This window comes from Natrix helvetica (assembly GCF_964273705.1).
Source record: "Natrix helvetica genome assembly, chromosome: 10".
Lineage (NCBI taxonomy): Eukaryota > Metazoa > Chordata > Lepidosauria > Squamata > Natricidae > Natrix > Natrix helvetica.
The window spans coordinates 1994265-2017957 of NC_138561.1; the positions used below are offsets into that span (position 1 = coordinate 1994265).

Sequence of the window (23693 nt, forward strand, 5' to 3'; positions counted from 1 at the left end):
ACAATAGTCCTTACAGTTAGAGAGGGCTGTAAAGCACTATGGAGTACTAAGTGGTTTAAAATGTCACCATAATATTGCTCCCAACAATCTTGGTCCTCATTTTACCAACCTCGGAAGGATGGAAGGCTGAGTCAACCTTGAGCCGATGAGAATCAAACTCCTGACAGTTGGCAGAATTAGCCTGCAGTACTGCATTCAAACCACTGCACTAATAAACTAGTAAATAAACTAGGTCTTGGTGGATCGCCACAGCTCTCCACAGCTTTTGTCCAGTCGGAGAGATCCAGTCCAGACTGGAATGAAGCCTCCCTCCAGCATTCAATCTCCTGGTTGCTTCCCTTGAGCAGACATAGCAGACATGGTCCTCACAGTGGAGGTGGTGTCCTCTCTGGGTTGACAACAATCGCAGATTCCACTTAATGTCAAACCTGTCCCAGAACAACTTAACCGTCCCGCCCCCCCAATAATGTGTCCGTGGGTAGCCAATCTGGCACCACCGAGATGTTTTGGGAAACACTGAGGTGTTTGTGCTCATGAAATTCCACTCTCAGGGTAAACGGCCTTGAAGTTGCCAGTGCGCCAACAGGAACTGGATTCCAAAGACAGCATGCTGTTCTTTCTCAGCTGTCAATTTCCCATCATAAAGGTATACAGCTTTATTGCCCATTTGTCCCTCCCTTTCCTCCCCAATTGATGGCAGAAGCTGGTGGATATGACACAAGGAATTTATCTCCAGTACAGAACGACTCAGTGTACATACAAAACAATGGAATCATCATCATCAACAACAAAAGGCGAGACTAAAGAAGATAAGAAGGATAAAGAACAATACTACAGCCAGACTAGATGAGTAAATATATATACATAGACATTAGACAGCACTGTAAGAATTAGGGGTTCAGCAGAGAGATGGCACAAGGGAAAAAAGCTGCCCCTGTGTCTAGTTGTTTGGCATGCAATGCCCCTAAAGCACCATCCCAAGGGAAGAAGCTGAAGCAGTTCCATGTGTGGGATGCACAGATCTCTTCTTAGCTCTCTTTTTGACCTGCACAACATACAGTTCTAAGGAAGGCAGGGTGGTTGCAGTTGGGGGGGGGGTTGTTTTTTGCAGTCCTGTCTGTTGGAGTCTTTATTTTGGGGTTGCTGTATGGACAGGCACTGCGAGTTGAATCGGTTCAGAGTGAAGAATTTCTGGAATGATGGTATTGACTACTGAGGCAGAGTCCCCAAAAAGCACTTGGGCATAGGTTTTCAGGCAATTCGAGATGTAGTGCCAAGTCAAATCCACAGCATCCTTAGCACCAACCTCTCAAAGGTTTTCATAACCACAGATGTCGGAGCAATTGGCCTGTAATCATTCAGCTCCGTGATGGGGGATGGTATTTTATTATTTATTTATTTATTATTCATATTTATAGACCGCCCCCTCTCCCGAAAGGGACTCGGGGCGGTGTACAGTCATTAAAATGCGTTATAAAATACATACATAAAACAGTTAAATAATTAAATACGTAGGTGAAGGAGGTTGTAAGACTGTATATATAGAATAATAAATATAATACATTAAAAGCTTATTAAAACCCCAAACCCAATTAAAATGAATAAATCCCCGGGAGGTAAAACTAAGAAAGTGCCAGGCCAGCTGATTGAAATAGGTGAGTCTTTAACTGGTAGAGTGTTTGAAGCAAGAAAGGACATAACCCGTGTCCAGTAATTTATTTTAAACAAAACAGTATGAAGGGAGAGGGGGCCTTGTTCAGCACGTCTTCAAGCAAGGAGTCCCTCTGTCTGGGCCTGGTGCTTTTCATCTTTTAGTCTATGAAATAGACCTCACGCATCTTTTTCTGAGATCACCAGAGGTGGAGGGCCCAGGGGGAGGGAGGTTGGTGTAGGAAAATTAGCTAGTTAGTGTACCTGAGATGGGGTAGGTAGCAGTCGAAGAGACTGATCTCTTCTCAAAGTAGAACACATACAGGTGGCCTGTCACTTGTTATTTCTCTTCAATAAGGGAGGGAAGTCTGCTGTAGCCCGCAGATGTTCTTCAGGCTTCTCTAGTTGCAGGTTCATTAGCAAAGGTCTGGGTTATTTTAGGATCTGCTTCAACCTGGTTACCTCTGCTTGTCCCATCTGATGCAGCATGAGGAATGCAGCTTGTCAGGGAATGACTCTTGGTGGGCCCAGGCAAGTGAGTCTTCTCGTCCATGATGCCTGCCTTGTGGAAATCCCCCCACCCCCAACACACACATCCCAGTAAGTTAATGTTTATCCCTACTAATTTTTGGGAAGCCCCCTCATCACATGGCTACATCATCAGGCCTTGTGGGACAGACTGCGTCTCTGGGGTGAGATCACAAGCCTCTCTATTGCTGATCTAACCTCTTAGGTGTTTTATGCTTTTTGCCTTTCTAATATGCTTTTGACATGTTAATTGTTTTACATTTTTTCTTGCATTCTGCCCAGAATAACTTCTTGTGAGATGGGAAATGTATTAAACAGACACTGGAAACAACCTGCCTCCAGACAAGAGAAATCATAAAAACTAAAGCCAGATAATCTTGTCACAATTGGAAAGAACAGTTCTCCGGAAGTAGCTACGTGTCTGTTTTGCAGAGACCGCTAAGCAATCCTGGAACAGACGTTTCCTTCGGATGCTGAGGGTGCTTCATTAATGGAGGTTTTTAGGAAGAGACTAGACAGTCACTTGTCTGAGATGGCATAGGAGCTGCTACTTGAGCAGGGGGTTGGACTAGAAGACCTCCAAAGTCCCTTCCAGCTCTATTGTAGTCTAAAACATTCTAAGCACCAGAAAGCAGGACAAGAAAGAATGGCTGGAGGCTAATCCAGGAGAGAAGTAACCTGGAATTAAGGAGAAACTTCCTAGTACTGAGGACAATTAAACAGCGGAATAGAAATTGCCTTCAGAAGTTGTGGGTGCTCCATCACTGGAGGCTTTTAAGAAGAGACTTGAGCAGTTCAGAAGTGGAAGGTGAGTGTGAATGTGCACATCCCCACTTGTGTGAGCTGTAAGAATGTGCACTCCATTGGCGTGAGCAGAGGGTGCGTGTGCCCACTTGTGCAATTTGAGCTGCGTGCCCTTGCCCACCACTCAAGTGGAACCCCCCCCCCCACCCCCGGTCCACAAAGCCACAAAGTTTGGGGAATTCTGCTGTAGCATATAGGGTGACATAAAAATGATGTCTTACCTCCTCTGTACGCTATATAATACTTTTGTACGTCGCCCCGAGTCCCTGTGGGGAGAGGGGGCGACTAATAAGTTCAAGTAATAAATAAATAAGAATGAAACAACTTACTAGGGCTAAAGAACTTATTCAGAAAGGAGTGGAATTAATTTTGTATCTTAAATATCTCCACTAGAAGTGGTCTCTCCCTTCAGCCTCCACTATCACATCCAATTGGGATTTGCAAAATCCCTTGCAATCCTCCCGTGAAGCAGCTGCTTGAAATTTCTAACAGATTAGTCGATCCTTCCCCTCCTCTTGTTTACTTTTCTAGAATTGCTTGGGGTTTCTGGGCTGAAATGATTATAAACCAATGTGCAGGTTTATTCAAAGAAACAAAAAATATTTATTAGGAAAATTTATATGGCTAATTTAACTAATTCCCAGTGACAGAAAATAAGTCTAAAGAATGTTAATATGGGGTCATGTAACAGGTAAGTTGTTATGGCAATTTTTTTTGTATGTAATACACTATAAAATCAAGAGGTAACTACAAAATGTCTTTATTGAAAAAAAGATTATAACATCTAAGGTTAAATGAAATTCTGACTTTTAATATTAAAATAACTTAGGATAATAGTAAGTAGTTTTTTTAGATAAATAAATCTATATTTCCCAACATTTATTCTTCAACAATCATAGAAACCATGTGGTAACACAAAAACTTTGACAAGTTTATGAACTAAAAGTCTGACATTTTAGAAAGATATATACAAACATGGTTAAACTAATATGTTTGCAGATGTAAACTAGACACATAATATACAAATTGGCCACTTTTTAATTTCCTACAAAAGAAAAATTAACATTGGTCCAAGTTCTTGGAAATAAAACCTATATTCTTTTAAAGAAAATGCAAATATTTCTCAAGAAACAAACTTAATTTAAGTCAAATCATTTACTCTAGTTATGGCATTAGTTGAATCAAAAGAGTTTAATGGGGCTAAGAAAAGATTTATCTTCTGCAGTTTTGGTTAACTCAATGGAACTCTCCCATCAATTTTTTAAATTTCTAAATTATAAGACATCCATTCACTTGTTTTGAAATAAATATTTCCCCATCCTTAAATCTCTTCATCTCCTTTGGAATCTTAGGTTCTGGGGCAGGATGGTCTCCCAAATATTTACTTTGTGCTCATTAAGTGCATCTATTTCGCGTTCCTCGCTCAGGCGGATGTGAATCGGTGGAAAGAAAAAGGAAAGAATCCCATAAATATTTTGGCACAAATGTTAAAAGCACTTCATCCCTGTGGAGCCAAACTCTCTGAAGTAAATGTAGAGGTGGCACTCAACTCCCAGTATGGGTCTACAGCAGGGGTGTCCAAACTTGACAACTTTAAGACTTGTGGATTTCAACTCCCAGAATTCCCCAGCCAGCAGAGCCAAGTTGCCAAGTTTGGACACCCCTGGTCTACAGCTTCCACCATCTGGCATCTCCTTGTACTTGGGCACCAGGTGGAGAAACTCCTGCCAAGGAGAAAGGCTCCCTTGGCAGCACTGGTGGGGAAGTGCCCTCCCTCCCCATGCTTTCAGCAAGAAAGGCTGTGGAGCAGGGCCAGGCCAGGCCAGGCCTTGAGGGGCCCGGGGTTCCACACTTCAGCCACTATTGATGGGAGGTAGCAGGTTTCACATTTTTTGCAGAATCTGACTTTTTGTTTGTTTGCTGTATGACACTTTCTAGCTGCTTTCTGACGGAAGACCATATTTTTAAAATGAAAAGAAAAGGCACTGAAAGAAAAGAGAACTCTTCAGCAGTGATTATATTTAAGCCAGGGGTGTCCAAACTTGGCAACTTTAAGACTTGCTGGCTAGGGAATTCTGGGAGTTGAAGTCCACAAGTCTTAAAAGTTCCCAAGTTTGGACACCCCTGATTTAAGCAATGGGGGGAAAACAAAAATTAAGAGCGCAAAATGTTTTCGAAGGAAATCACCAGGTTGACAAATCTATTTTAAGTATCTAAAAGGTAAATCCCCTGAAATATTTTGAACAAATGAAATAAATAGCCTGGTATGCTTGAAAAATCATAGCCTGCGTACATATTTTTAGCTGTTATGGTATTTGCGGGAGATTAAGGCAGTAGCAGGAATGGACAAGTTTGACACTAAAATCATCAAGGTGCCATAAAGAACAGAGGAAGGAGAGAGGTACTTTCCAGAAGGCACCAGAAAGCCATCTGCAAAAGGAAAGAGGTGGAACCTTTGCAGTGAAATCAAAGGAATTACAATGGCTTTCTGGAAACTTCCAAACATGAAAAGGCCATCCATGTGGAACAGCCTTAAAAGGGCTGATCTGATGGGATGGGGAGGGGGGCTCCTCTCAAAGCGTCCCATCGTGCTCCCATTTGGAATGAACTGCTTACATTCCTTCTGCACGGACTCACCTGATCCTTCCCTCTTCCCAGCCCTTCAGACTTGGGAAAGGTCCCTGCTGCAGCTGGCAGGGCTATTGGACAGTCTGGGGGAAGTCAGCCTGGCTGCTCTTCCACCAGGGGTCTTCTTTGCACTCTTCAAACAGATTTAGCCATGTTATTTCCATCCGATCCCCAAAACGGACTCTCACTGAAGTTGCTGGTGCACCAACAGCTTTCGGCCTGCAAAGGGCTGATCCAGGTGGTTTTATCAGAAGGAGCGAGTTGAAACGATTTCAAGCTCAATGTATGCAAGGAATTAACACAACATGGCTGAACCTGAAGCGTCAACTGATGTGGTCAGTTTTTAATTAATGGCACCTCTCAAATAATCAAAACGCAGCTTATTTTTTTAATAGAAAAGGTAAACATTTTCCATATGGAACACAGATTTTCCCAGAGTTGGAAATGTGCTTTAAAAGTCTAGCCAAAATAGGTAACACTTAACACATTATGTCTTATAGGTTTTAATTTTGCTAATTAAAAAAATTTCCTCCATGCTCCAAATTAGGTATTTCCCTGCTATACATCTGAGCCAATTTTTTTACATCCAAACGCCTAGAAAAAAGACTATGGTTTCCTGAGACTTTTAAAAACTGTTTTGTGACCTACCTAAAAACGCTCTGTATGGTCAAGAGGCCATGGGAATTATTATGCAAGTGCTGGGGATTCAAGTATAAGTAACTTGGCCTTTAAAGCTGGGTTATCACCAAGTTGTAAAAAGCAAAAATAGGGAAGCAACTGTTTTAAAAATACCCCTAAGAAGAAGTATGTTTGCAAGTCATGGCACACAGCTGCCATCCCTTAAACCGAAAGGAAGGGAATGGTGTGTTGCACTTTTGCAAGAGTCAGGATCTCTTCAGGTGATGAGAATGGGGGTGGCAAGAGCCAAGACAATGGCCCCCACCATGCAGCTGGAATCAGCATCTGTTGGATCCTTCCTGCAGACACTCCAAGCTGAAGTTATGAACAGAAGTCCGTTTCAAAACAGTGACTTGGAGAAGTGCCAAGTGAAGTTTGACGTATACAGAAGATCCGTCTCGACAAGAGACCCCATTTCTTTGCCTGCAGCCACCTGGTGGATCCTGCACAGGAATCCCCCTTCCTTGTACTGAGGGGGAGAGAGCAACTAGCAGAGCTTCTGCAGGGAGCCCCAGGGTACCTGGCTGGCCCTGGCAGGTTCTGCGGTTGTTGGAGCAGAATCATTTCCAGGCTCCAGGCTGCCTCTGGACTTTGGGATGCTGGGAAGATTCCCTTCAAAAATAAGCGGTGGCAGGTCCAAAGAAATGGATGGGACAGAACCTTAATTTGGCTGAATTCAAATCTGAATTAAATTTAATGAATAGGCTTATACCACCTGTACGTAAAAATTTTCCCATTCTGACACATTCGCATTTCTGCCGCAAAAGAATGCTAAGAAAAACAACGGTGGATTGGGAATGGAGAAGTTTCTGCCCCTTTCCCCCCTCTGCAACCCTGCTTTCAGCAAGGCTCCTCTGCACAGTTGCTGCCCATCGGATCCCAGAAAGCTATGAGGTGACTGGTCTTCCCAGAGAGCCTGCAGCTCTCCCCTTAGCGGTGTCTTCTGGCTCAGCTGGAAACACCAAACTCTCATATCCTTGCCAAGCACCTGAGAACCGTGCCGGACACAGCCCGGAATAGGAATGCTCTCTGTCCTTTCGCGGGCTCCCAGCACACGGTGTCTTGTGTATTCTTGTTTTGCAAAGTAACCCAAGAAAAAGCCAAGCTGGAAGGCCCACAGGTATCCCCTACAGAGTTATTCCTTTTTTAAGTCACATTCAATTTTGCCCTCCCTCTTTTGATGCATGCAACAACCGTTGTGCCTCTCAAATTGTGAGAACCACAAGGGTGAAAGGAGACCTCAGACATGGCAAAAGTCTTTTGGTCTCTTTCCTGTTGGAAAGCTAATGTTTCTCCTGGGAGCTCAAACAATCAACCATAAAAATGGCAACAAGCCAGTATTAACGGGTGGCCAGTCATCCTAACAGCCCTGACATCATGCCCCTTTCCCCATCCAATCCATGGGGTGCACAACTTTTCAAGTACCAGCATCGTGGAAAGAATCACTTAGGCGAATTGCACCCAGAGCCAACCCGAGAGGTGCCCCTTCCTTTCCAATCTTAGAAGCAATAAATAATGGTGGCTGCTTTGTCTTTCTGGAGAGTCCTCTGTTGAGCCCTTTCCCCAGCGGGGGTCTTCCTCCTGGTCTTCAGTAGATGGGAAGCGGAAGCCTCAGAGCTCCGTGATATGCATGGGGTACCCAGAGGCGGAGTGTGCCGACACTTTACTGCTCAAGCGCCTGATATGACAGGTGTGGCAGAGCAGGTGTCTCTCCAGTGGATAGCATCGGCGGCCCTCCTCGTCATTCAGCTGGAGTCCACAATCCTAAGAAAAAGAAGATCGCCATCCATTAGTGGCCAGTAGACTTAGGATACCTGAAGGAAGCCTCAGGAAGACATGAGGGGTACAGATGTCTACGGAGATTCTCAAGTCACCTGGGTCGTGGTTGGGCTTGAGGCAAATTAGGAAATAAAAGCAAGAAATACCAGGCATATGTTGCCACCAACCCTTTTGAATAGATTTCTTTTCCTGGGGGAGGACTAGTCCCAAACTGCTCCCTCCCTTCAAATGGGCTGCCTCGGCAGCTCTTAAGGTTTACCTCGCAGTGGTAACACTCCACATGGTAGTCCCTGTCCATTGATACCACCCGGATGGTCTCTTCGGAACCCTGGTTTGGAGAGACAGCGAAAGAGGGTGAAAATCGGACAGGAGTCCATCGTTGGCTTTCAAGGAAAATAGGCACTTTGAAACCACCCTCTGTAACTATACAAATCCCTCATCATATAAGTGCCACAATGAGACCCCTTCCATTTCCCAAATATTTGATTTCCTTCCTTGCAAAATTAAGTGCAGAAATTATGGTTCCTGAAGATAGCAAGAGCACTTAGACTTCTATACTGCTTCACGGGGCTTTACAGCTCTCTCTAAGCAGTTTACAGTCAGCCTGTTGCCCCCAATATTCTGGGCCCTCATTTTATAGATAGATTAGATAGATAGATTAGATAGATTAGATGGATGGATAGATTGGATACATTAGATAGATTAGATGGATGGATGGATGGATGGATGGATGGATGGATGGATAGATAGATAGATAGATAGATAGATAGAAGATAGATGGATGATGGATGGATGGATAGATAAATAGACTGGCAGACAGGAGAGACAGATAGGTAGCCAGACAGACAGACAGATAAGAGAGGGAGAAGCAAGCAGTCAAAGCAGTTTAATTACTAGGATTGGAGCATGGCGAGAACTCAGCTGCAGAGACAAAAAGTTGCGCTTGTGGCCAGCACGTAATGGCTGTGCCAAAGCCAAAGGATTAATCAAATGACAAAGAAGAACATACCTGGACTGGCAAAATAGGCTGGTTACAGGAAGAACACTTGGGTGCAAAAACCCTAGATTTGGGAAGAGGGGAAGGAGGGGGAAAATAAGTTACATTTTTCTTGAGAAGCAAAGAAAAAGAATGGCAGGCGGCATTTAATAATTGAAGCAAACAATGTTAGCTAATCCCAACTCCGTCCCATGATTGTGTTGCATTTTTTTAGACCACAACGGTATGACATCTAAATTCAGCTATGGATTTAAGAATAACCCTCCTTCTAGCCTAAGCAGGACTGCAAAACAAAACAATGATCCCATTAACCTCAGACAATCCCCCCAAATGAATGGCTGCCATCTAGTGAGATCTATTTGGTCCCCATGTACCATCAATTCATTTCCCAAATATTACTGATGGAAAAGTTTTAAAAGAAAAAAGAAAACAGCTGTGATCTCCTTCAATATAACCACGGTTCCTGTTACGTTTTTCAATACAATATACAGAAATGTTGGCCACTAGATCGCCTTGTTGTCTGTCCTTAACTGGACTTGAATCCGGATACCATCTCCTTTAGCAGCAGTCAACCCTTCCTCATTATCTGAACGGTGGGGGTGTGTGTCTCCCTTTTTTCTTTTGCCCTGCAGAGCTCTGCATTCTCACGTGTGATAGTCTTTGACACAGTAAATGTTGTTCTCCATATCTACAGTGAAGGGTATGCCATCCAGACATTCATTGCACACCACACAGCGGAAACAGCCAGGATGGTATGACTTCCCAAGAGCTTGCAAAATCTGAAAAAGAATCACAGGTGACAAATTATGCAAAGTCTCTTCCTGCTGTCGATAATTTGCTTCATGCATCAAGGAAACAGCGAATGCCGGGCTTGGGGAAATCATTCAGATTGCTAGGAATGGACCCCTGGAAGTAACTGGCCGTCTTGAGAAGCCACAATACCGCTGTCATTTCCCTCTGCCTGCGGGCTGTTTTAAAACTTCCCAGCCTAGACAGCAGTGCTGAGTTTCCTAGACCTCTCCAATCCAATCCAAGTACTAACCAGTAGGGATGACTGTTTCTCCCTCTACTCTGCTCTTCTGCAAAGTTTAGAACCAAGACTATGCAACCAGCCTTCCTTGGAGGCTTTAGGCCTCAACACTGTCTTTGTTTGTGGCAATGGCTCCAGGAGAGACGAAAGAGAGAGATTCCCCCAATGTTCCCTTGGGCAGCCCAACTCCTTTGATTGGCAGAGGGACTACAATGATCCCTTGATCTTTTTAAGCCTCTTCTTGATTTGTATTGCATGCTAACTAAAGGAATTTCCAAGTGCTAATGCTTACCAAGTGAGTCAACACTCTCTTTTCTTATTGTCGTGCTTTCGTTCAGACACTGGTGACATTCCCCCACCTGTATTAACTAACGTAATTGGAGGTACATTGTCTCAGAGAGTCTTGAGGGGAAAAAAAAGATTCTTCCAAATCATAATTAAAATAGAACCGAACAAAGAAAACAACACTGAAAATTAGATCAGACTCAGGAAGCTGGCCAGGTGTGTCATCTCAAGCGCCCCTAAGGGAGAAACGAGAGATTTGGAGATGAAAGGCAATGCTATTGAGTGCCCTGGGACTGTCTTCAGCACACAAAAACCCTCTTTGGTGAAAAGCCCAGGACCAGCTCTATGGCCTTGATCTTCAACCAGAATCCCTTTTGGTTGTCCCCTCAGTGGAATTGTTGCCAGATAGCTAGTGTGGTTGCATTTCTTCTGAAGATCTAACAAGGTGACTAATGCCTAAGCCAGCAGAAGCAGCAGCAGCACTTCAGGTTAACACTTTCCGCTGCTATTATTTCATTACCTCAACAGCAGACTGCAAGAACAATGGTTTGTGGATCACTGTGATACATGTGGTAGCAGCTGAGGAGGCAGCAAGAGGAAAGGTTTAACCAGATCCTGGCCAGAGCAGCTCCTCTGGTTATGCCTGCAGGCTAGAATATGGAATTGAACTGGTTGGTTTACAAGAGTCATGAAGAAGGCCAGACAAGGAAGAATGGATGGAAACTGACCAAGGAGAGATTCAACCTGGAAGTAAGGAGGAATTTTCTGACAGTGAGAACAAGCAACCCATGGAACAGAAGTTGCCTTCGGAAGTTGTGGGAGCTTCATCGCTGGAGGCAGGGCAATCCCCAGAAGGGTGTGAAGCGGCCTTTGCGAATGGCTCCAGACGTGCAGAGGCCAAGGGTGGGCGGGTGTGGGGGGCACAGACAAGTTGGGGTGAAGTTTTATCCTCAACATTTTTGAATCAGGTATTAATTCAAGTCAGAGTTTTTTCTTTCTCCGACTGCCAAATGGAAGAGAGAAACAACAGATCCCAACAATAAAGACGGCTCTTTTCCTTCCTTTCAACCCTGCGCTAAGGACCGAAAGCCACAAAAGTTCACGGGTGTCACTGTGGGCCAGTCGCACACAACCTGCCTCACAGGGCTCCTTGTGGGTGAAAAAGGGCAGGAAGGAAGACTACGCTTTGAGCTCCTGAATGAAAGGCAGGAGGGAAACCTAACAAATGACCAAATATAGCACTTAGCAATTGCACTTAAGACTTATATACCGCTTCACTGTGCTTTGCAGCCCTCTCTAAGCAGTTTACAAATGTCAGCCTCTTGCCCCCAACAATCTGGGTCCTCGTCGTTTTACTGACTAAAAAGGATGGAAAGCTCAGCCAACCTTGAGCTGGTCAGGATCGAACGGCTGGCAGTCGGCAGAATTAGCCTGCAATACTGCACTCTAACCACTGCGCCACCAGGGCTCTTCTAATGCAATCTGCAAAAAATGAAAAGGGAGGGATAGCGAAGGCAGCGGAGAAAGTGGCTGCGCTGTGAGGGTCCTTTGCGGTCCATGACTAGAGCTGCCACTTAGCATTTCTGGACACAATGCTTTACTGCAGCACAAACCTTCCCCACTAGAGGCTGTTGTGCCTCACCCTTCTAGAACTTGCAAGGTGGCCATCTAAATAAGTCTTTGATGCTCAGTCCTTAAATGGTTGGTTCAAGCAAAAGGTTATAATCTGCAAAGCAGAATGCAACCTTCGCCTCCTTCCAAAAGTCCTTCCATGACTTGCAATGAGAGCTGCTGTTTCGGTGTCTTCTTCCTCTCCCTGCAAAGTACTGCTCACTGCAGTTTGGGGTCCCAGCAGTTGACTTTCCCCCTTGAAAGAGCTGCCAGTTTTCAGGCGTCGCCTCCACTTCCTCCAAATCTTTTTTAGCGTTTTGCTTTTTGTAAGCAAAAGGTCCTGGATCGGCGAGGTTGCCTCTGGCCCTTCAGCATCCCCCAATTATTGCAGCCGCAATGTTGGCTTGAATGCTTGTGAGTAGAATGGTGAGTGTATAAATGCTTCAAGGAAAGTGGAAGGGGGGGGGGGAGAGCTATTTTTCCCAATCCCACCGTCACTCCCTCCCCAAAGTTTCCCAGAGAGCTGGCCAGAGAAGAGCAGAAAGCTCAAATGGGCATCCCCAGGGAGAAGCCCCAGGAGAGCCAAATGGGCGCTGGAGGCAGAGGAGAGGGGGAAGAGCAGACAAGAGACCCTGCCACAAAGAGAGAGGAGGCAATCTGATTCTGGCAACTTTGCAGAGACACCCCAGGGATGTGTCATTCCTAAAGGGCTCTAGAACAATTTGCCCTAAGCCTGCAACTAGCTGTAGGACAAGAGTCACACAATATTGAAGAAACAGTGGAATAGAATCATTAAAGATGCAAAAGGAGGGACAGAATGAAATGTGAATGACAAAAATTAAAATATTTAAAATAATTAAATTGAATTGTTGAATTGTCCCACAGCAAGTTGGAGTTGTTCCATCCTGTTTCTAAAGAGGCCTCCTGGCCTAATCTTTCAACCCTTGCTGAAGGACAATCCAATCTGGCTAAACAGAATAACAGTTGGAAGGGATCATGGAGGTCTTCTAGTCCAGCCCCCTGCTCAAACTTAGACCGGCTGTCCAATCTCTTCTCAAAACCCTCCAGTGATAAGAGCACCCACAGCGTTTGGAGATTAAGTGATCTCCCTAACAGGAAATTCCTCCTTAGTTCTAGGTTGCTTCTCTCCTTGATGATTCTCCATCCGTTGATTCTTGTCCTGCCCTCAGGTGCTTTGGAGGATAGGTTGACCCCCTTCTTTTCTTTGTTACAGCCCCTTAAATATCGGAATACGGATCTCATGTCTCCCCTGGTCCTTCCTTTCATTGGACAATAAACTAGAGCTCAAAGCCAAGCACAGATTTCTATGGTATCTGTGAAGCCAAAGGTTTGGGGAGAAGCCCCGTTCTTTCCAGGGGTCAGGAAGGACTGTCCAAAGAGGAACTGCTCCACCTTCTTTACAGACAAACCCAGCACCATCTGGAAGACTTTCCTGCCATCTCTCGAAGAAACAAACACTGGGGCGACTGTTTAAAAGTAGAAGCAGAAATATTTTTATTAATACACCTGTATTGCTGGCAGGATTTCCCTTGGGGGCCAACTTTCTTTGTCCACGAAGGGAAAGAAAATTAGTTCGTTCATGGACAGGAGTGTCAAACTCAGGACCTGTGAGCAGGATCAGGGTGCTTAAATCTGGCCAGCCAGGAACTATCAAAGGATCATCGCACGGTGGCCAAAGGGACCACGCTCTGCTGGCCAAAAGGGACCACAGGGGATGGCGCACACGGCCTCTCCCGCAGCCCCTTTTCAGCCCCCCTTGGCTTCCTGCAGCACTCTGACGGCTAGATCTCTTATTATCATGTTATTTATGCTATTGTATTTTTATTATTAGTTGAATAATAAAAATACAATAGTATAAATAGCTTTTTTTGCCTGAAAAAAACAATGGGGTATAAATTTAGAAATAAAAGGTTTAGTGAAGTATGAAGAATAAGTAATGAATGTTTGCCAGTAATATCTGGTGGAAGAGATAGGAAAATGGTTATAATAAAGAAATGTGGAAAGAAAGAAAGAAAGAAAGAAGAAAGAAAGAAAGAAAGAAAGAAAGAAAGAAAGAAAGAAAGAAAGAAAGAAAGAAAGAAAGAAAGAAGGGCGAAAAGTGCTTCTTGAGCCTGTGTCAAATGCCCACCAGGGCTACCCACACATCACCCTGGCTCTCCGAGGTCAAACACAACCTTGATGCGGCCCTCAATGAAATCGAATTTGACACCCCTGATTTATGATTGTATGCAGCGCCATGAGGCAAATATCCCCCCCCCACGGGATGTATATTGGCGCACTCGGGCACTGCTGGAAGCTCAAAGTCAGCCTGCAAGGAAGAGAACTGCCAGTTCTTTCAGAACAATCTGGAATGTGTCCTGGGGCCACAGAGTGGAGGAGGAGTTCTATAAGACACAATACCTGTGACTGGCTGGGTTCACACAACAGGCTGACCTTGGTTACAGCCCCAATCTGTTTTCTGGCTGCACACAACAGACTGAAATGGAAAGCGAATAGGCCAGATTCTTAGAACATTACAAAAAATTAATGATTAAAACTAATCAAGCTTGGCCAGTTGTACACATGCAGCTGCTGGCACCTTCCTGAACCTGTTCCGCATAAGAGGCAAACCTGGCCTCAATTGTGAGGGTGTTTTGTGTGTGTGTGTGTGTGTGTGTGTGTGTGTGTGTGTGTGTGTGTGTATTTATTTATTTTATTTATTTCTTGGATTTCTAGACCGCCCCCTCTCCCAAAAAGGGACTCGGGGCGGTGTACAGTCAATGCAGATAAAAATACAATCATAAAAGAATTAAATGCATTTGGATGGAGGAGATAGGCTGTACAAGAAATAAATATATTCTAAAACCCTAAAAACATCCCCAATTAAAAACCCAAACCCAATTAAAATAAATCCCCGGGAGGTCAAACTAAGACAGTGCCAGGCCAGCTGATTGAAATAGGTGAGTCTTTAACTTTTGCCGGAAGGAGCGGAGGTCGGTGGTGGTTCTGATGTCGGGGGGGAGGTCATTCCAGAGGGTTGGGCCCATCACAGAGAAGGACCTACTCCTAGGTGTCGCCCGCTGACACTGCCTAGCGGACGGCACCAGGAGGAGTCCCTCCCTGTGTGAGCGGATAGGTCGCAGGGACGTGTGTGGTAGGATGCGATCGTGCAGATATCTAGGTCCTATGCCATGGAGCGCTTTAAAGATAGTGATCAATACCTTGAAACGCACCCGAAAGGCCACAGGTAGCCAGTGCAGCTCGCGCAGGAGCGGTGTTACGTGGGAGTAACGTGTACTCCCCATAATAACCCGCGCGGCTGCGTTCTGAACTAGCTGCAGTCTCCGGATGCGTCCCAAGGGAAGCCCCATGTAGAGGGCATTGCAGTAGTCCAGGCGAGACGTCACCAGCGCATGAGTGACCGTGCGCAGGGCACTCCGGTCCAGTAGGGGGCGCAATTGGCGCACCAGGCGAACCTGGTGGAACGCCCCCCTTGCCACCGCTGCCACATGGTCCTCCAGTGACAGCTGGGCATCAAGGAGGACGCCCAAATTGCGCGCCCGCTCCACAGGGGACAGTTGTTCGCCCCCTATGGCCAGCGATGGTGTCAGCTGGCTGAACCGAGGTGCCGGTACCCATAGCCACTCGGTCTTGGAGGGGTTGAGTTTGAGTCTGTTGTCCCCCATCCAGACCCCGTGTGTGTGTGTGCCTAGGAGAAAAAGAAGGCTGCAGCCCGACTGACCCAGGGGCCATCCTTTTTCTGAAGCCAGGGTTCTTACCATTTCCATGATGAGATGCCCACAAATGAAGCACTTGTCTGCCGTCTGCTGAAACCCCGAATACTGTTTATAAAAAATAAAAAAAAATTTTAAAAAAAAAGGGGGGGGGGCAGTTAGAAGGCTTTCTCTTTCCATCCTGTTAAAGTCACAAACACATTTTCTTTTCAGCAATCAAGCAAATATACACGATTAACTACCAAACTGGAAACGAGACTGTGGAAGTCCTTCACACATTAACTTTCCCAACATTGGCACAATAGCACTGAAGAGGATAGATTTTTGATCCAAGCATTTCAATTTGAACTGCAAACTTGCACCGAAACTTTTTTCACCTAGTTAAAATGAAACTGTTGCTCAATCAGGAGATACCTGTGATATTTAAAGCCGAAAACTCAATTAACTCAACATGGGCAAAACTCCAAGCGATGGTGAGAACAGAAAGTGTGAATCCTGTTTTGCCTCTAACCATCTTTTTCAATTTCATGAGCACAAATTTCAATTTGCCACTGCAGACAAAAGGAAACCAATACCTCTACTTCGTCACAACCAGAGAGTGGAATTGTTGGATCTCTGTGATCTTTTCCAAATGGCTATTTAGACATAATAGAATCAAATGATGATCGTAAAATTCTCCTCCATCCTCAATTCTATCAAGACATATCCATAATATCAGCTTCATTTAAATTAGAAATTGCAAGTAATTTACATTTTAAAAACTAAATATGCAAGATATTAAATTGCCCATTTCTCTGGGTGATTTTTCTGATATTGCTTTCAAAAATATTTCCTCATCCATGTTGTTCTCACTTTGGCTAATGTTCTGTTGTGCCATAATCTCACTAAGCCAGAAGACATGGCATGAAAGAATGACAAGGGCATCATAGGAGATACATAGGTCAAGTGCAATAAGCTAATAAAAGTATTTTTATCTCAAAAATTAAAAACAAATAGATTTAATATGGAGGCAGTCATTAATAGGCACATCAATACAGGATGGAAATAGATCATCTTACATGACCCAGGAGTTCCTGGGTGCAACTGGCAAATGTGAGGAGCAAGCAGAAAGAATGACTTAGTCACTGTGACGGAATCCTCTAAGACAGAGGTCTTCAAACTGGGGAACTGCTGGGAGTTGAAGCCCACAAGTCTTAAAGTTCCCAAGTTTGGACACCCCTGCTCTAAGACAGTGTTGGTGAACCTTTTCGGCACCGAGGGCCGAAATGGGAGTGTGGGCGCACATGCCAGAAACCAGAAGAGCAGCCGCCTGGTGTGCATGCGGTCTTTGAAGCTGGTCTTCGTGTGCGTCTGGGCGCCAGAAACCAAAAGACCAGGTGGAAACCGGAAGATCATCTTTCCCGGTGCGCACATGTGCACCTGGCAGCTGCTCTTCTGGTTCCCAGTGCTCCCGTAGAGGTGAAGACCAGCTGGTCAGCGCAACGGAACCCGGAAGTGCAACGGGAGACAGCTTGTCTGCCCAGAGAGGTGGCTCTGCGTGCCACTTCCGGCACATGTGCCACAGGTTTGCCATCATGGCTCTAGGATGAAACTCATGGATGAAATGCAAGGATTGGGTGTTAAGAACATATACCTGGCAAGGGGATGTTAGGCGAATGTAGCCAAAATACGGCTGCATGCATGTGTGGGGAAGAGAAAAGACAAAAATAGCCTGAATGAAGGAATTAAATTTCATTTGAAAAAAGGGAACATGTGTTCCGAGATGCAGGAATCTGAACCTAAGTTCCTGCAAGAACGCATGGAAAGGGAAGGAACAAAAATACTGTTGTGGGGAGGTGGTATTAATCAAGACAGGCAGAAGCTCTAGATAACACTCTACTATGTCAAATCACCTGGACAACTCTTGGAGAACCAACTCAGCCAAGATGGCAAACAAAACCCTCAAAATTTTCATTCAAGCATGATTGAAGAGGCAAAAGCTGCGGGGACCTTGACAGAAAGCGACTTATGTCTTCTTGGGATGCAACAGAAAGAAAACCCGCTACACAATTGTCTATGCTACCAGGTTCAAGAAGGAAATTTAAGCAACCTTATAACAGAGGGAATACTAGGTTTGTTTGTTTTGTTTTTGTTTTCTTTTTATTGGATTTATATGCCTATGTATTGAAATCCCCATATTTAAGGGACCTAGGAGGGCTGGAGAGTTCTTAAAATATGTTTGTGATACATAATTGTACCCCATACCAATGAAGAACAAGGGAGCTTTAGAAGCCATTCTGGGTGGAGGGAGCTTTTACCCAAGTTCAAGGGACAGAAAACGAGTGTAACCACCAAGGAGGAGGAGCTGCACATAACTTATATTTGCAGAACGAGTATGAGAAAACGTAAAAAAGCTTATGCTTGCAAGTGAAACTCAATGATGCAAATGTTGGTAGGGAAGTGACAGGTGATGGGAAGAGGGAGAACCTCTCAGCAATTACTCTGCTTTAATCTTGTCTCCAAAGGGAAACTATCACCTGGCAAAAGGGAGTGAAAACCCAAGGTGAATAAAGAGATGGTTAGGAGTCCCTGGCCAACATTAATGCATTTAAGTCTTTAAAGTCAGATCAAGAAGATTGGAGAAGAACAAAGGTTGTTCCCATCTTGAAAAAAAATTGGGGAAAAAGAGAACTAGAGTAACTTCAGACCAGTCAGTTGATATAAACTATTAGATATTAGATGACAGCCATGGGCCTGACCCAATTAATTCAGGGCCCCACACACGAAGGCGGCCACACACTGGACCTTGTCTTTGTATCTGAGCAGTGGACGAGTGATCTGGGAATAGGGGATTTAGATATTATTCCCCTGTCATGGTCAGATCACTCATGTCTCCGGCTGGACTTCCCTGGCGCTACCCTCCACCGCGAGGAGGCGGAGCCAGTATGTTCAAGCTGGTACCGCCCCAAGGACTTGATGGAACCAGATAGGTTCCAGACGGAGCTTGGGCCACTACCTGTAGCCCTGACCCGCGCTCGGTCGGAGGACCTAGTCGACGCCTGGAATAGGGCGACGGCGGGGGCCTTGGACCGGGTTGCGCCTTTGCGACCTCTCCTACGGCAGCGACCCACCCAGGCTCCCTGGTACACCGAGGAGCTAAGGGGGATGAAGCGCCATAGGAGACGTCTAGAGAGCAGGTGGAGGTCCTCACGCTCCGAGTCTGACCGAACACAGGTAAGAGCCTATTTACGGACCTACCTTGTGGCATTGAGAGCGGCCAAACGTAGACATTGTGCCGCTCTCATTGCGTCTGCGGATAACCGCCCTGCCACCCTGTTTAGGGTGACCCGCTCTCTCCTGTCGCAGGGGACGCGGGGGGCACCCTTGCAGGGAAGAGCAGAGGAGTTTGGGGAATATCTGCAGGACAAAGTCGCTCAGATCCGGAGCGGATGGGCCCCCCCCAGTGGACCGGACGAGCCGTCAACAGTGAGTCTTGTGAGTCCACTCTGGGAGGAGTTTGACTCTGTTGCCCCCGAGGATTTAGACGGGTTGCGTGGACTGCTGCGACCCACCACATGTTCAATGGACCCGTGTCCCTCCTGGTTGGTACTGGCATCCTGGGAGGTGACGCGAGGCTGGCTTCTGGGCCTGGTGAACGCCTCATTGAGTGAGGGTTCCTTACCGACTGCCTTGAAAGAGGCGGTGGTGAGGCCCCTACTCAAGAGGCCTTCACTTGACCCAACGGAGCTAGCTAATTATCGTCCAGTCTCCAACCTCCCCTTTTTAGCGAAGGTTGTTGAGAATGTGGTGGCGCAGCAATTTCCACGTCGCCTTGATGAATCCGTATATCTAGACCCACGCCAGTCCGGCTTCCGACCCGGGCACAGCACAGAGACTGCCTTGGTCGCGTTGGTTGATGATCTCTGGAGGGCCAGAGATAGAGGTTGTTCCTCTATCCTGGTCCTATTAGACCTCTCAGCGGCTTTTGATACCATCGACCATGGTATCCTATTGCGCCGGCTGGAGGGGATGGGAGTCGGAGGCACTGTTTTACGGTGGTTCGGCTCCTACCTCTCCGGCCAGATGCAATGTGTGTTGACTGGGGGGCAGAGGTCGACCCCGAGGCCACTCTCTTGTGGGGTGCCGCAGGGGTCGGTCCTCTCGCCCCTTTTGTTCAACGCATATGTGAAGCCGCTGGGTGAGATCATCCGTGGTTTTGGGGTTGAGTACCATCTGTACGCTGACGATACTCAGTTGTACATCTCAACCCCAAGCCACCCCAACGAGGCTGTCGAAGTGATGTCCCGGTGTTTGGAAGCCGTCGGGGTCTGGATGGGGGACAACAGACTTAAACTCAACCCCTCCAAGACCGAGTGGCTGTGGCTGTGGCTACCGGCACCTCGGTTCAGCCAGCTGATTCCATCACTGGCCATAGGGGGCGAACAATTGCCCCCTGTGGAACGGGCACGCAATTTGGGCGTCCTCCTAGATGCCCGGCTGTCAATGGATGATCATGTGGCAGCCGTGGCAAGGGGGGCGTTCCACCAGGTTCGCCTGGTGCGCCAGTTGCGCCCCCTTCTGGACCGGGATGCCCTACGCACAGTCACTCATGCACTGGTGACGTCTCGCCTGGACTACTGTAACGCTCTCTACATGGGGCTTCCCTTGGGACGCGCCCGAAGACTGCAGCTAGTCCAGAACGCAGCCGCGCGGGTAGTCATGGGGAGTACTAGGTACTCCCACGTAACACCTCTCCTGCGCGAGCTGCACTGGCTGCCTGTAGTCTTTCGGGTGCGTTTCAAGGTTCTGATTACCATCTTTAAGGCGCCCCATGGCATAGGGCCTAGCTACCTGCGGGATCGCATCCTCCCACACACATCCCTGCGGCCAATTCGCTCTCACAGGGAGGGGCTTCTCCTGGTGCCGTCCACTAGGCAATACCAACGGGCGACACCGAGGAGTAGGGCCTTCTCTGTGATGGGCCCAACCCTCTGGAATGACCTCCCCCCGGATATTAGAACCACTACTGACCTCCGCTCCTTCCGACAGAAATTGAAGACACACCTGTTCCGACTGGCTGGTCTGGCATAATTTATAACGTCTACCTCCTGGCATACACATTTTTTACTGGTTTTAGAGGGACTGTCTCTTTTAAATTTAATCTTACATGATATTGGGATTTTAAATTTTGTATATTCTGATTTATTTACTTAGCTGTACAGTTTTGCATATTTTATCCTCCTCTCATATACGTATATATGTATCTATTTATTATAATTTTAATTTGCTGTATTTTAATACGGACTGTACACCGCCCCGAGTCCCTTTCGGGAGAGGGGGCGGTCTATAAGCGCTAAGAAATAAATAATAAATAAATAAATAGATTATTCAGTACTTCGTTTGGGAGCATTTAGAAAAGAATGCGTTACTTGGCAGGACACAACATGGGTTTATCAAAAATAAATCATGGCAAGCCATCCTCATCTCTTTCTTTTGTAAGAGTGACCTGTTTAGCTGACTACAGGAATGTGGTTATGTATAATGTACCTTGACGTGAGCAAAACATCTTCTGGGTGAGATTCCAGTACAGAAGGCTGCAAAATGTGGACTGGACTATGTTACCAAGGAATGGATTCAATGATTGAATAATTGTACAAAAAGGGAATGAGTGATCTCGAGAGGTCTGCCGAGTGCTTACCCCGGGACTCTGTTCTAGGCCCTATTTTGTTCAAGATATTTATAAATAAGTTGGATGAGGGGTGGGAAAATATGATTATCAAATCAGAAGAAAGCAGAAGCACAGGGTAATGATCATGACTATCTGAAAAATCTGGCAGAGATTGGCCAGAAGAATTTTTTAAAATGCGAAGTAGGGTCGGATAGGAAAAAACTTACAACAAATGTCATGAATAATAAAAGAAAGTTTCTTTCAACACATAAAAAAACAAGAAAAAAGCCAAGGAAACAATTGGTTCACCTATGAGAGAAGATATCAAGGAAGTAGCGGATAGCAGAGAGAAAGCACTAAGGTGAGATGGTCATCGGGTAGGTCTCTCTCTGCCTCCTTTTCTATACAATGGGATCATAATCGCCAGGAAGCTCGGCATGGTTATCGATACAGGTGAATAAAGAAGCCCGCAGGGCACCTGCCGATCTAGATTATTTTGCATCATCTCTGCTGAAATAAAATTGTATTCTGGAGTTTTGTTTGGTTTCAGGTGTTCAATCATTTTGGTAATTTCAGAGCCTGACCCAGGGGGGCAGGAGGTGGGCTTCATATTCTAATTTCTCTTTTGGGTGTGGCAGTTCCTCCTGTGCGAACAGCCACCTGAAACTTCAATGGGAACACAGGGTGAGAATAGGTCAGTAAGGGGAAGCAGATCAAAGAGCCACATACATTCCCAGAGTAGAGCTGAATTCTTGGAATGAGTAGCAGATTAATTGGTTCCAAACTGTATCAGGCCCCGTCTCTTCTTTAGCTGTAATTATCTGTTTATATGTCCTCTTAAGCAGCAGCAGGTCGAGAGTTGAGTAGGAGAAAGAATCCTTGAAACAGGCAATGGTTTCTTAGTTGTGTGGCAACAATCACTGTCGAACCAGGGTTGCTTGAAGGAGCTCCGATTCTTATTCATGCTACATCAGAGGTGGCCCTTTGATGACTTACGGGCATGGCTGGCTCAGGAATTCTGGGAGTTGAAGTCCACAAGTCATAAAAGGACCATAGTTCCCCACCCCTATGCTAGATGGATAGGTAGAGAGAATGAAGAAGGTCAACTTGCCATGGAGGTCTGTTCAGGGAACTTGTTATCCACAATAGCTGTACATAATTGAAGCACTTCATTGGTGGAAAGCATTTGAATCCATTTCTCCTTTATCTGACCTATCAATTTTGTTTGCATTTGTCCCCTAGGAATACCCTCGGATGGGACAGGATAGGAATTCAAAAAGAGAGTGACAAGGGGCATCAAAAGCAACCTGCTAGCATAGGGAACACCCGGTTGTCAATGTGAAACTGAAGAACTGAGGAAGAGAAGTACCTTGTAAGTCAATCAAAGAAGGCCTTGTGCCTGCCCAGTGCAGGAACTCTGCTGGGACGTCATTAACATTTTGTTTTCCAAATGTCATAGCTTTAAAAATGACTGCATAATCCATATTGGCAACCTACCGGTATAAAAACCAGAAAATCTGCTCTGGTCCCGCACAACTCATGTCACCTTCCCAGGATGGACCAAACTGTTCTAAAGTTATGGAAATGTTTCTCCTAAATCTTTTGCCAGCTCAACAATGATTTATTTTTCCCTTTTCTAACATGGTATTCAAAGGCCAGCAGGGAGAGCAGATTGTTCCCAACTAAAAATAGCAGGGCTTTATTTTCTTCGGCTAAAAGAACGCTGCGATTTATCATTGAATGGGAGGAAGAAGATCTGGCTGGGAATATTTATGTGAGTAAAAGGCAGGAGAAAGGATCATCCTAACTGAATGCAGTCCCAGCGGTAAGAGTTTGTGCAGCAGGACTGGTGGCTGGCAAAACCATGTTTCAGCTTTACTCCAGGATTCTTTGCAAAAGCAGAACTCAGATTAGAGGCCCACAATTGTGCAACGCAACACAAAAGGACTTCTTCCCCTGTTGCCCCCATGATCTCTTTTTTTCTTAAGACGCCCTCCTAAGAAGCTGGAGGACCAATGATCTAACTCGTGTCCCATAAAGGAGCTGAGCTAGTGGCTTAGCCTGAAAGAGTTGAAGTGAGTCTGGAACCTAATTTTCTCCCTTGGACCAGCAGAGAAGGGTGTCATCGGCAGTTCTTGGTCCAGTAGCAGCAGCATACTTGCAATGGGCCAGTGGCAGGCATGACGACTCCTAAATACACAAAAGCTAATCACTTGTTTTATTTTATAACCATTAATGTGCCATAAATGAGCTTCGGCCTTTTGATAAAAGCTACAATCTTGATTTTCTGATAAGTTCATTTCCAGATTATCATTGTTGCAA

General features: G+C 45.7%; 1 protein-coding gene across 1 annotated transcript in view; it reads right to left on the bottom strand.

The window, feature by feature from the left end:
- Positions 1 to 3726: 3726 nt before the first annotated feature.
- Positions 3727 to 23693, bottom strand: part of WTIP (WT1 interacting protein) — a 65668-nt gene continuing 45701 nt past the window's right edge. Inside the window, exons 4-9 of the mRNA XM_081963644.1 lie at positions 15770 to 15832; positions 9713 to 9843; positions 9077 to 9128; positions 8327 to 8395; positions 5132 to 8052; positions 3727 to 5023 (exon numbers count right to left, since the gene is read on the bottom strand). Of these exons, the coding sequence (XP_081819770.1) occupies positions 7900 to 8052; positions 8327 to 8395; positions 9077 to 9128; positions 9713 to 9843; positions 15770 to 15832 (468 nt within the window). The 3' untranslated portion in view covers positions 3727 to 5023; positions 5132 to 7899. The remainder of the gene's footprint in view (positions 5024 to 5131; positions 8053 to 8326; positions 8396 to 9076; positions 9129 to 9712; positions 9844 to 15769; positions 15833 to 23693) is intronic.